At 42.4% G+C, this 14,582-nt stretch overlaps 1 protein-coding gene across 1 annotated transcript in view; it reads right to left on the bottom strand.

Moving 5' to 3' along the window:
• Nucleotides 1–1,794: 1,794 nt before the first annotated feature.
• The window catches only part of RECQL (RecQ like helicase), a 31,976-nt gene continuing 19,188 nt past the window's right edge, over nt 1,795–14,582 (bottom strand). Inside the window, exons 9-15 of the mRNA XM_077468682.1 lie at nt 14,328–14,476; nt 13,993–14,110; nt 13,683–13,821; nt 10,603–10,694; nt 6,940–7,159; nt 6,359–6,476; nt 1,795–2,606 (exon numbers count right to left, since the gene is read on the bottom strand). Coding sequence (XP_077324808.1) covers nt 2,415–2,606; nt 6,359–6,476; nt 6,940–7,159; nt 10,603–10,694; nt 13,683–13,821; nt 13,993–14,110; nt 14,328–14,476 — 1,028 coding nt within the window. The 3' untranslated portion in view covers nt 1,795–2,414. The remainder of the gene's footprint in view (nt 2,607–6,358; nt 6,477–6,939; nt 7,160–10,602; nt 10,695–13,682; nt 13,822–13,992; nt 14,111–14,327; nt 14,477–14,582) is intronic.

A 14,582-nucleotide genomic window follows, 5' to 3' on the forward strand; every position in this document is an offset into this window, starting at 1 on the left:
TGGTTTATATATATTTTAACTGTCAATTTTTTTTATCAATTTCAAGATGCAAAAAATTAATGAACAGAAGAAAAAGCTAAGGGCCCATTTACAACATAGAAACGCAGTCCAGATGCGTCTTTGCATGCGCTTATTTGATGCGTTGCAGTGCATTTTTGGTGTGTTTTAGATGCAGACCAGAGCATTTCACCCTCGTTTTTTCTTAACCTTAAATAAGGACATGTTCATTCCAGCGCATTTTTGATGGTTTTTACAGTGTTTCAGTGCAGGAAAAATGCAGCATGTTATACTTTTTTTTTTCTTTCTGGAACTGCAAGCACTGGTGTACACTGTGCCATTGGAAATCATATAACAGTGATGGCGAACCTTGGCACCCCAGATGTTTTGGAACTACATTTCCCATGATGCTCATGCACTCTGCAGTGTAGTGGAGCATCATGGGAAATGTAGTTTCAAAACATCAGGAGTGCCAAGGTTCGCCATCACTGTCATATAACCTACTTTCCATGCGTTTTTGATGCAGAAAATAAATAAATAAATCACACTGGTGTGCATGTGGTGTGAACTGGCCCTAAATCAAATTCAAGGATAAGTTCACCTTTCATAAAATTTTACATCCATATTCATTTCAATCTGTAACATTATGAAAAGAACCGCCCCCGTTCTGACAACAGATATACTCCTCTCCCCCCCCAGCTGTCAAAATACAAAAACAACATCACTCATTTACGCCAAGCGTTCACCGCTGAGGGAGCCGACATGTTCCCTCTGCATTTTTTCTGGGATTGCTGGCTCCGGCACTGTAAGTGGCCAGAGCCACAACAAAGTCACTGTTCGGGCAAGTTCCAGCAGGATACGCCGGTCCTGCAGAGCGCATGCGCTGCTGACGTCAGCAGGCAGGGTCAATATCTCCTAAACCGTGCAGGTTTAGGAGATATTCTTTTTATAATAATTATCTCTTGGCAAAGCATTCTGCAGACAAAAAAGCCCACAAGAATCACACAGCTTTTCTCCTGAAAATTTGGCAGTTTTTTTATTCTCACATCCACACACGTGTCCAATCATCTCTTCAAGTACTAACAGACAAAACTCATCACCCCTCTGTCGCTTTCTATAACATATGTAAATATTCGCCCTAAAATCTGGTTCTGTACATCAGATTGTTCCAGCAGTCAATCTATAGCCTGAAATCAGCACAAGAACAGTGACAGATGATCACCACATGGACCGGTAACAACTTTGGATCACCAAAAACATACATTACACACAATTGAGCCTTTAGAAGTGAACAATGAAGACTTCTGTAAGACTCCTTTCACACTGAGGCGCTTTCATGCTAAAAAAAAGTGCCTGAAAACCTATTTTAATTAAAATTAATGAGTGCTTTTACAGCAGAGCAGTGCGCTGGCAGGGTGGTGAAAAAAAAACACCCCTCTCCATTGAAACGAATGGAAAGTGCTTCAAAAGCGCCTGAAGCTCTTCAAAAGTGCTCAGTGTTTTCCCGGCAGTTTACAAGCGTGTAAAAGGGGCCGACCAGATGATGCATACTGCTTATACCTTCCATCATAGGGGGTGCTGGGTGGGGGTAGTAGAGTTCCTACTCCTTGGAGACTGACAAACTGAAAGACTTCCTTTAGATATGTACAGTACAAGATATCCTATCAGTGAAAACGTTGAATGCAATAAAAGAATGTATAGTGGATGCCCCCTTTCCTGTGCCAAGTGCTTAGCCATCACCCGGTGTTCCTGATTAACCAGCACATTATGTTAAATGGGCATTTTGTACATAAAGAATAAACACAACCATTTATTACACAATGTGACTTATTTGAAAAAATGATTGCATTAATGCTGAAATGGTTTTTAACATTCAACAGAAAAACAAAACAAAAACACAAGGTCTCCTGAGCTTTGCATCCTTGATTCTTTGAAAAAAAGTCCGATGGCTGTCATAATTTTTCAGTGACTATTGATTAATCTGCTACATTGATTCACCACAGATCATTTCCAAAAACCTGCTGCAGTACCATCCAATTAGCCTCACCCACATCCTGCCATAGTAGAAGAATTTCTGATGTTCAACGAAAACATAGAAAAAGTCTGAGACTTGGGAATGACAGATGACTTTCCTATAATAAAAGGATCAAGGCTTTTATAAGTGTAGATGGTGAACTGCGGGCCACGGCATATAAAGGAAATCTGTAGAATATTGAGGAATGAATATCAACAGAATTCTGAGATTAAATCTAAACTGGTTTTCCTCCCACCGAGGGAAATAAAACCTTTATCTAGGATGCCTTGACTCTTGTAACAGCCAATATGGAGGACAGACTGCCTGCACTTGTTCTAGGAAATCTCCTGCAGAGTCCCCACAATTTTAATCACAGATGGCCGATTCTCTATAAGTGAAGATCTCAGTCGATGACAATAGACTCCTCTTTGAGTAATTTGACTTTCTTGGTGACTGGGCTGTCCCCAGTATTTGGCCTTTTGTGTTGAGAGTTCCCCTTTTTAGGCCGAGACTTGGAAGACTCTGGTGAACTCTTGATGAGCGTTTTGGGTGAAGATGGTGGAGATTTTATCTGCGAGGAGGATGGAGATTTTATCTGTGAAGGAGATTGTAATCAGGGTCTCAGAAACATGAGAAAACATTTAGCTCAATTTTCACTTTAATAAAATACACCTGTATAGGAGTAAATTAGGAAAGCAATTTTCATACATTCACAAGCAACATTACATCCTGACACCTGTGCAGTAACTTTTTTCTCTTTAACCAATTGAAAAAAAAAAAAAGTATACAAATATTGGATCAATTAAATCAAGTAAAAATTAACTAGTACTCTGCCCATGCAAGTCATAAGAAAACAAACATTCACATCATTACGTCATGCTGCCAGGAATGGAGGCAACTTCTGCGTAAGATAAAAGTTACCAGAGTCCTATCTTACACAAGGCTATGGACTCTCTGTGTGCCAGTGCCGATTAGCCAAGCCACATGCTACGCTTTGGCACTGAATGAAGTGTGGAGAAGCAAAGTAAAAGGTACAGTATCTCACAAAAGTGAGTACACCCCTGACATTTTTGTAAATATTTTATTATATCTTTTCATGTGACAACACTGAAGAAATTACACTTTGCTACAATGTAAAGAAGTGAGTGTACAGCTTGTATAACAGTGTAAATTTTCTGTCCCCTCAAAATAACTCAACACACAACCATTAATGTCTAAACCGCTGGCAACAAAAGTGAGTACACCCCTAAATGAAAAATGTCTAAATTGAGCCCAATTAGCCAGTTTCCCTCCCTACTGTCATGTGACTCATTAGTGCTACAAGGTCTTATGTGTGAATGGGGAGCAGAATTTGTTATTATCACTTTCATTCTCTCATACTGGTCACTGGAAGTTCATCATGGCACCTCATGGCAAAGAACTCTCCAAGAATCAGAAAAAAAAGATTTGCTGCTCTACATGAAGATGGCCTAGGGCTATAAGCAGATTGCCAAGACCCTGAAACTAAGCTGCAGCACAGTGGCCAAGACCATACAGCCGTTTAACCGGACAGGTTCCACTTAGAACAGGCCTTGCCATGGCCGACCAAAGAGCTTGAGTGCACGTGATCAGCGTCATATACAGAGGTTGTCTTTGGGAAATAGACGTATGAATGCTGCCAGCATTGTTGCAGAGGTTGGAGGGGGTCAGCCTGTCAAGCATGGTGGTGGGAGTGTGTGCTGCCGGCACTGGGGAGCTAAAGTTCATTGAGGGAACCACGAATGCCAACATGTACTGTGACATACTGAAGCAGACCACGATTCTCCTCGTTTCAAAGACTGGGCCGCAGGGCAGCATTCCAACACAACGACCCCAAACACACCTCCAAGACAACCACTGCCAGCTGCCATAGGGGCACTCATGAAAGCTCGCTTTTGAGCTGCATGCTGTGTGTCCATTGACACACAGTGCGGCTCAGCCTTGCCTCCTTCTCATTTGCTGTGAATGACAGCAGCAGGAGCAGACAGCTCCTGTTGCAGTTTCTGACCTAAATGAGGAGGGAGAGAGCCTCTGCTCTTGTGCACATCGCTGGATCGAGATCAGGCAAGTATAAGGTAAGGGGGGCTGGGGGGATGTTTTTTACCTTACTTCATAGAATGCCATCAAAGGTAAACAAAAACTTTTGCATTTAGAACCACTATAATCTTGTCTTGGGAGAACTTTGTTTCAGCCACCTTTGCTGTCCACATTCCCAGCACGGAAGGAGGAGGGGCCAGACATGACGCAGATTGCAGTGCGGCGATATTACCAGGAAGAGGGAGCAGGTACCTGGCAAATGTGACAAAAGAATCATAAGCCGCGCTAAACAAATACTAGCAATTAAAAAGACAATGTGTAATAATGTTAGAATAAATATAATACAGGGTATAGCAACCCTATATGTATACGTGATACAAAGCACATATGTGTAAATATATCAAAACCAAAACCTAGCTAATATAATTTAGCATATACATATACAGTAAGGTTTTTTAACATAAACCTCTAAAAGCAACTTAAACACCCAGTGTGCATAAATAAGTCCGTGTATAAAAACCGCCAAATTGGTTGACGTAATTGTGTGCATTTTTACTTTTTTATCTTTATAAATAAAGGGTTTTACACTATCTCGAGCCCCTCTTTTTCCCTTTATGATCTTTGGTGCCCCTGCCTTTGAGTTCTTCCTTTGGACTGCAAAGTGAAGAATCTGGGAGTGAGTCCCCTTTTTGAGATCTGTTGGAGCAGTGGAATCAGGAGGAGATCGAGGAACCCCCCCCCCCACCTTGGCTGGAAGTGGCGTTTAATTCCATAAAGCTTCGTGTGACCCTCTGTAGTGGGGGGTCATACCTATCTGGTAAGCAGTAAACCTTACCATATGTTGGTGGTGGATTGATCACAACGTTTTCCAGTTTGGATTTAACAGTGAACCTCTAGGAATATTGTGGTTTATCTATAGAAGATTCCTATACACAGTTTTACGTCAACCAATTTGGCGGTTTTTATACACGGACTTATTTATGCACACTGGGCGTTTAAGTTGCTTTTAGAGGTTTATGTTAAAAAACCTTACTGTATATGTATATGCTAAATTATATTAGCTAGGTTTTGGTTTTGATATATTTACACATATGTGCTTTGTATCACGTTTACATATAGGGTTGCTATACCCTGTATTATATTTATTCTAACATTATTACACATTGTCTTTTTAATTGCTAGTATTTGTTTAGCGCGGCTTATGATTCTTTTGTTTTATTTATCCTGTATTTATGTGACACAGTTGAGCCGCAGCTGAATACCTTCATCTCATAATATTTTTCACATATTTTTCACATCTTGTATATTCACATTTCTATATATTTTACCTTAGCGCAGTTTTTTTCCCTTTTTTTCATCTGGCAAATGTGAGCTTCCTCTTTTGGGCTGAGCTTCATTTAACTCTGTGTCCTGTGATGTACTCCAAGAAGGGATTTTTACAGATGAAGCAAACATCCTAGTTTTGCACATTGTTTAACCACTATAGTAGAATGACGGCTAGGCGGTGGTTTCATTATCCTGACTGGAAGTTATATGATGTCCAACAGGATAAGCCGCGATTGCGCAGTAATCGGTTGTGTGGTGTGTCACTCTGACACACCGAAACTCTGATCTAGGTAACGAGCCTCTGACGAAAGGCTCTTTACCATGTGATCAGCTGTGACCAATCACAGCGTGTAACCAGGAAGTGCCGGTAAACAGCTTTCCTCGGTTTGGGCCGACAGGGAGAGCCGATCGGCGGCTCTCCTGTCAGAGGGGGGTTCTGCACTGATAATCAGCGCATTAATTATCAGCTCAGCCCCCATCACTGGTGCCCATCACATCTGCCAATCACTGCCCATCAGCTGCCAGTCAGTGCCCATCAGCAAAGGATGTCAGTATCTCTTCATCAGTGCTGTCTATCATTTTATCATATTGGAGCTGCCATAGCCAACATGTTCTGAAAATGCTAATCCAATGGCTGCAACAACAAGTCACTAATTTGGGAAAACCTATACAAGGAGATTTGACATCAAGTGCTGCACACTTGTTTACAGGTCTGCAATTTTTGAGAGAATATCGGGCAACTAGTATTGTCAGAAAAGGTCAGCTTACTGCAGCCACCTACCTCCAGCTCAAAGTTGAGCCACCGTTACAAGCCACTGCTTTCTACAAATATTCCTATAGCGGTGGCACTCTTCACCTAAATTAGACAAAGCTAGTAATGAGCAACCAGGCTTTCCAGTGTAGCTCTACCTGGCACCTGTTTTCTGATGTCAACAGAACAATCACTAGGGGCCCCTTATCACATACCTTGATTGAGGTCCTCATCTGTAGGGTGATGGAATGCTTTTCATTTCTGAGCAGATTGGCTTTGGGTCCTGTCTTTAGGTAGGATATGGTGGCGTACGCTGTGAAGCTGAAGTCTTCCCTGCAGGAAAAAGGCAAATGATGTATGAGACCCTCCCTGACACTGACACTGCCCACCAGCAAAGAAGATCTAAACATGGCTGTGTTCACATATGTAAAACTCAGATCAGCCTCTGCTGTAGCCTCTCAACTCGTGACTGTGGAATTTCTCTCTTTTGCCCACAGCAGACTGAGGATTTTATCCCAACCTAGGCCAAGTCACTGGCTGGAGCTCAAAGATGGCCTTTTATTGATAAAAGGTGGAGCTATTGTGAAAATGCATGGGTTGTATATTGTGACAAGTCAGGAACTCATGTAGACCTGTAAAGTTAGTGACAGGTCCACTTAACAGTACACATTACAAAAAAAGATAACATGAGGGGTTGCATATTCACATGATTAATTTCACAAAACATCAATATTTGTGAAATTCCTAAACAAGATTGACCCCGATATAATAAAATTATAAGCTTTCTCCTCCTCACCTTATATACTTCTGCAGCAGAAGGTGGGCGATGATCCTCTCCAATTCAATACGTGGGAGCCGCGGGGGGAGGACTTGAGAGACACGCAGTTTGGAAGCTCCTTTCCCCATCCAGGCATCAATAAGCTTCAGTGGGGTGAGCTTCTCATCCATCTGATCGGCTTGTTCCAGGATCTTCAGGATGTCTCTGCAGTAATCTATCACATCCACTTTGTCATAGGCTAGACAGAGAAAAGATACTCATTAGCCCTCAACTTTCTCTCACAGTGTTTATGCGCCGTTTGTTCCATTCCATTTAAACATAAATCTCATTTTTATTTTGCCATGTTTTGTAGCTGTCTGGCCTTTTAACTAAATCCTGAGGATCGAAGCTCATCCATTTGAACTGCAGATGAATAAACAGAGTACATGCAAAAAGAAAAAGGAAGACGTTTTGACTGTACCTGTAAATTCCCTTTCCTTTGTTTCTGTTATAAAAGTTTGTAAATAAGTAAGTCTTCTCCTTCACTGATGTGACTGCACTGACTGGCAATGATGGACACTTTGGTCTTATGGCCCCCTTATTATCTTTGTTGCCTTTCTCTCTCTCTCTCCAGTTCCAGCACATCCTTCCTGAGGACTGGTGACCATAACGGGATGGCACTCAAGATGTGGCCAAACCAGAGTTTTGTAATGTGGTAAAATTATAGTTTTATCTCTCTTGAGTAGATCCCCTTTTTAATGCATGCTAATAGTCTCCTAGCTTTGCTTGCTGCATTTTGGCATTCTATGTTATTGCTGAACCTGTAATCTACTAGGAATCACAGATATTTTTCCATCCTCGGGTTTTATTGTGACCTGAGGTTCTGACAGCTGGACATTTGGGAGGCAATTTTCTCCAAAGGGAGGAAGATTGGGCTGTGTCCAAGAATAGATACAGGTACAAACATTGAAAGTTGATTATCCAGCCAAAAGGTTTGAAGGAACTGGATAGTCCTTTGGATGTCAGCAGACAAGGTCGTGGCTGAGAAGTCCTTCAATAGGAGGAGGTCATCCAGGTAACCTGTAACATGAGTGATCTGGGTTCATAAAAGAGTTATGCCCTGTACACACGACCAGTTTTCCCATCGGAATAAATTCTGAAGATTTTTCCAACGAAGTTCCAACGGAATTCCGCTGAAACGGTCTTGCGTACACGCGATCACACCAAAGTCCGACCATCAAGAATGTGGTGTCGTACAACACGTACGACGGGACTAGAAAAAGGTAGTTCAATAGCCAGTAGCCAATAGCTTCCGTCTCGTACTTGCTTCAGAGAATGTGTCTTTTTTGGTCTGTCGGAACAGCATACAGATGAGTGGTTTTCCCAATAGGAATTGGTTCCGTCAGAAAATTTAGAACATGTTCTGTTTCTAGGTGCATCAGAATTTGACATAAAAAGTCCAATGGGGCATACACACGATCAGAATATACGATGAAAAGCTCCCATGGGACTTTTTCTGTCAGACATTCCGCTTGTGTGTACGCATTATTAGAAGCGGACAAGCATTTTTGGAAATACTTGGGGTGCATAGGAGAGCCTAAATGCCAGTACCACAAACTGGAAGTGCAGTCTCCTGCAGCAAAATGCAGGACGTGTTGGAGAGATGAGGAAATGAAAATATGCAGACAGGGTTCTTGTATGTCAACTGATGCAAGAACTTTCCCTTGTCTGAGGGGAGTTTTTCCTTCAGATTTACCAAAACCATGTAGTAGAAGGGCCTGCCTGATTGCATACAAATTGAAACTCCTAAGGTTTGACCTCATATTATATGGTTTTGGTAAATCTGAAGGAAAAACTCAGCAGAAAAACTGATAGTGCGTATGGGGCTTTATGGATTCCATCCAGAATTTTGGTACAAACAAAAAACAAAAACAACCTGTTAAGGAACTTGAATTCCCCCATTTGGTTTTGGTACTGAAAATAAGTTTGAATAGAAACCTTGAACTTCTGAAGGAATTAATACAACCACCTGCTGTGCCTGAGGTGGGTGCAAACTGGTCATTAAATCTGTCTTCTTTTGGTCTGACATTGGCAGATATAGAAAGACCCCTTTTTTTTGAGCAGAGGTAGAAGTAGGAGACTTAGGCCCTTTATTATGGGGTAGCAGTACCTTTCCAACAGTTAATTCCTTGATGAATTTGTCAAAGGATTCCTTAAAGAGGCATTTGCAATCAAATGGTATGCATCAAAGACGTTTTTCACACGCATACACTTTAACCACTACAGATCCGCGCTATTGCCAAATGACGGCATTAGCGCGGACCTACATTTCCGGGACTACGTCTATTGACGTCGTCCCGGTTACGAGCGGCCTGCGCGCCCCCTGAGGGGCGCGCGCGGCGCGCTCTGTGATCGGCGAGTCCGTGAGACTCGCCTGATCACCGATCCGTGTAAGGGGTCGATCCCGACCCCTTATCACGTGATCAGCTGTCAGCCAATGACATCTGATCATGTGATAGAACGGAGCCGGTAATCGGCTATTATTCCTCCTCGCGCTGAGAGAAAAAAAAAGCCGATCACCGGCGGCCGTGATCGGGACATCAGTCCCGATCACGGCCATCAATACAAGGGACCACCTGCCACCTGCCTGTGCCCACCTGCCTCCCGCAGTGCCATCCTGAAGTAAAATAAAAGCAAAAGTAAGTGCCCCCCGTCAGTGCCCATAGTGCCCACAGTGCCACCCACAGTGCCACCCACAGTGCCACCCACAGTGCCACCCAATCTGCCTCAAAGGTGCTGCACCCCAGTGCCGCCCATCAGTGCCCAGCAGTGCCGCCCATCTGTGCCCAGCAGTGCCGCCCATCTGTGCCCAGCAGTGCCACCTATCAGAGCCACCTATCAGTGCCACCTATCAGTGCCCATCAGTCCCATCTATCTGTGGTACCTATCAGTGCCCATCCGTGCCACCCATCCGTGCCACCCATCCGTGCCATCTTATCTGTGCCCATCAGTGCCGCCTTATCTGTGCCCATCGGTGCCGCCTTATCTGTGCCTATTAGTGCCGCCTTAACTATGCCTATCAGTGCCCACCGGTGCAGCCTATCAGTGCCCACCAATGCAGCCCATCAGTGCCCACCAATGCAGCCCATCAGTGCCCACCAATGCAGCCTATCAGTGCCGCCTAATCAGCGCACTTCAATGAAGGAGAAAAATGACCCGTTTGCAAAATTTTATAACAAACTATTAAAACATGATTTTTTTTTTTTTGCATCTTTTTTTGTTTGTTTAGCAAATAATAAAACTCCGAGCTGTAACTAAATACCACCAAAAGGAAGCTCTATTTGTGGGAAAAAAATGATAAAAATTTCATTTGGGTACAGTGTTGTATGACCGCGTAATTGTCACTCAAAGTGCATCAGCGCTGAAAGCTGAAAATTGGTCTGGGACTGAGGGGGGTTTAAGTGCCCAGTAAGCAAGTGGTTAATAAAAGTTTTTTGGACTTATGTAGTACCATCAGTGTCCACAAATGGTTAAGAAAAACAACCATCAAATAAAAGCAACAATCTCCTTATTTCTCTTTCTCCAAGAATCCACTGACAAATTGAATCTGAATGCTATGGGAAACAATAATATAAGCTTGAGCTGTGGCAGAGAACCAGCTGTGCAGTCTGAATCACTATATGAACAAGAAGCATTCCTTACTCTTGCTGGCATTGCAGTTATCACACATCTTATTGCACTGTGCAGAGTCCCAGACTTCATCAAAGTGTTGAGCGATCTGGACACGTCTGCACCTACACAAGAAAAGAAAAATAAAAATCACATTATTTTACATCATTCTACAGTACACTATGAAAAAAACTTTTATAGATGCACAAAACTCTCTATGGATTGTTTAGCTTCAAATTATAGTTCAGTCACTGGAGAGTGGAAAATAATTCCACAGTTTAAATAGAGAATCGTCATTTTCAATCAATATCCAACCAGAAGTTGTTCAAACGGTCAATCCTTGCAGGGAGGATCCATGATCCGCACACATCAGTATTCAGCAGTTAATGATTAGGCCTAGCACTCATCTGTGAACGGAGGTGTATGTGCACTGTGTTTTCTGACAAAACCCTACATCACATTTCATAGAAACCACATCAATGCAGCAAGCAGCACTTTTACCACAAGTTACAGTTGTGTATGGGGACCCCACATCAGTTCACATGCACTCAGATCACCCCACACTTTTCTACGTATAACTCTGCTCCTGATGAAAACTTGTTCCATGTAATCATGTACCCATGGGGCTAAATAACATGGGCTTATATTACTTGAAATTTTCTGTACATTTTTTTAATTTTCTGTCTCTGTACATTGAACTACAGATCCTGAGATCTGTAAATAACAGGCCTCCTAACAGAAGAGCTAAAGAAGAAAAAAAGGAAAAGGAAAATGAGAGCTCCATCTCCTGGTAGGTTGTCAGAACACCAAAATATTCACAAAATATTTCACACCACTACAAATGTCTAGAGCATCTCACATAATAAAATCCTGCGTTTTCTTTTCAGGTGATACATGGCTTACATAAAAGGTTCCGACACATCCCTATAGTGCTTTAGGGTGCCTGTTCCTCCTTATTTTTCGGCACATTGCCTGAGAGACTGCCTATCATAGTGATGGGCAAAAATAAATATATAGGGGTTGGGTTTAAGAGCAATGTTCGCCAATATCTTAAAGCGGGAGTCTGCCTTTTTTTTTTTTTTTTTTTAAAGCCAGCAGCTACAAATACAGCAGCTGCTGACTTTTAAAATAATGACACTTACCCGCCCAACGCGCCCGCGATGTCGGCACCCGAAGCCGATCTCTAGATCATCTCTCGGGTGCTGCCGCCGCCATCTTGGGTATGGGAATCAGGAAGTGGAGCCTTTCGGCTTCATTTCCCGGTTCCCTACTGCGCATGCGCGAGTCGCGCTGCGCAATAAGGATGGTCCCCGCTGTCTCTGGGATCCTTGTGTTTCCCAGCAGGCAGCGGGGGACCTTCGGAAAGGGGCATAGATTCTGCGGAAAGGGGCGTACCTTCTGCAGAATCTACGCCGGAAGTGGGTGCAGATACCTGTACTGTACAGGTACCTGCACCCCCCTCCCCCTTGAAAGGTGCCAATTGTGGCGCCGGAGGGGGGGAGGGTTCCAGTGAGCGGAAGCTCCACTTTAGGGTGGACCTCCACTTTAAAGTGATGATGGGCGGATGATGGGTGCTGCAGGTGTGGGCTCCCCCAGATGCTGCACTTCATAACATAATAGACCTGGAACAGGCGGGCAATCAGACATTGAAGTCAAAGTATCTGCTCTGTATACTAGTTTGGGTGAAGTTACTCAAACTATTAAAGCCACCAGATCAGCATAACAGCTGAACATGTTTCCTTTATCTGCAATTTTGGGGGGGGGGGGGGGGGGGGGTTAGTGTAATGGTGAAGGGAAAAAATAAATTTTCTCATAGATAATACATGCACACCCGTGAAGCTTAAAGTGGATCTCTGGGATCTGCTCGCTTTATATGCCTAGGTTGAAAAAAACATTGAAATAGTTTAATGCTTTTACTTTTCGATTAAATCGCGATTTTAATTCCTGTGATTTTCACCCTATAATTCAATGGGAACACACAACATGGTAGGCGTATATGCAGGTGGAGCTCAGTGCCGTTTCTGGATTAGATGTAGAATTCTCACATAGCCAGCCTCTCAACCACATAACCTACCTGCTGCTATCTGTGTCTACGAGGGACACTACTTTGCTGATAAGAACAACTATGGGCATTTCTGACAATCAATGGTACTGTGCTGATTCCACCCACCCACAGAAGAAGCATGACGTAAGCATGCATGCTTCTCTTTTTGTAGACTTCAACAAAGAGGAAATGCATTCATCGGCTGTGAACGCTGTATAAACTGTATGTAGTATCAACTACATACAGTATTACAGAACCTTGTTGCAGCAGCGAGACATGAACTTCTAGTCCCGCTCCTGAAAAAAATCAAGTCAGTCTGAGTGCTGCACAGCTATTAACAGGAAGCCTTGTATTTTGTGAATGAATATAAGGCTTTTTCTGATATATTAAGAGATGGTGTCATAAGCTCCACTTCAGCCAATCAAAGAAAGCATTCTATTCTTTCATGATATACATCTTTTGAGCATAATATAAGGCAAATGTAACTATGCAAGTATGATATACAAAGCTTCTAGTGAATGGCAGAGTAGCCAAATTTGTTTCGGGAGCGGGACCAGGAAGTTCACATCCCACTGGCAGAACACAGCACATTACACTGTATGTAACTGATGCTACATACACAGTTTATACAGAACACACAGCCACTGCATGTTAGTGAGATTGTTTCTTTAGACCAGCTTGGTCCAAACAAACCAACTATTTAAGTTCAATAAATACTGGAGTTGCGCTTTAAAGTTTGTTGAGAAAAATAAAAATCCCCTCCGCATGATCAATGTATATTGCAGGTATTTAAACAAACGTTGTTGCAGTTTCCAACCAGATTCTGCTCTGAATTAAAAATGGTTTGTCCTTTAGATAAAGATTCTGAATTGGAGTGACGTTCATTTTAATCAGCTAGTACACTTGGGGTTGGCACTCCAAGGGCACCGCCCAATTTCACATTCAAGGTGTTCCGTGTGGGAAGTCTCTGTGAAGCCATGTGTCCCCTGGTATTAACAGAAGAAGGTAGAGATATAAATATAGAATATAAAAGCTATAAAACTTTAGCCGATAACCCGCATAAACACACCTAGTAAGGTCTTGGCAGTACTGTACCATCTCATAGAGCTTCTGCTGACCAACGTTCTCCATTACAACCATTGTACTGATTCGGAAAATGTCCCCAAATCCATAATATAATATACAGTCAGCTCGACTGTCATCCCGACCTGTGAGAAAAAAGAAAAAGACAGATAAAAAAGGTCACATAACTAGTGCACTATATAGCCAAGATGACAAAGAAAGAAGAAATGCAACAGGAGGCTTATATTATGCTCAAAAGATGTATAAATTAATTTTATGTGTAATAATTTCTAGTTTTAGGTGGCAAAATAATTTACCTGCCCGTCCACTCTCCTGATAATAATTTTCCATCGATTTACTCATCGAGTGATGAATAACAAACCGCACATCTGGCTTATCAATCCCCATCCCGAAAGCTACTGTGGCCACTACCACCTGAGAGAAATGAAAATATTAAAGGGTCAATACATATAAAAGCGATAGGCCAACTATAGGTGGAGTTCAGTGGATTAAGCTATGGCCCTAACATTGTTGCACAGAGCAGGTAATAAGCCCATAACATTTGTGGGCACATCTGTCGACCTACCAAAGCCCAATATTACTAACATACTTTGCAACAACCTGATAATACAGTGTAATAATATGACCACACCTGAATCTTATTCTCAGTCCAGTAAGTGTGGACTTTCATCTTGTCACGTGGTTCCATGTTGGCATGATATGTTCCTGCTCGAATTCCCAGTTTCTGTAAATTTATAGTGACTTGTTCAGAATCTTTCTGAGAAAAACAGTATATAATGCCTGCAGAAAAGGAGAAAGATAAAAAAAAATAAAAAAAAAGAAGAAGGATGAAACACTTCAGTAAAGAGATTTGAATTCATTTACTATGGATCTGAAACATTCACAA

Source organism: Lithobates pipiens, unplaced genomic scaffold, assembly GCF_037356315.1.
Source record: "Lithobates pipiens isolate NorthernLeopardFrog02 unplaced genomic scaffold, aLitPip1_a1.2 Scaffold_8, whole genome shotgun sequence".
NCBI lineage: Eukaryota > Metazoa > Chordata > Amphibia > Anura > Ranidae > Lithobates > Lithobates pipiens.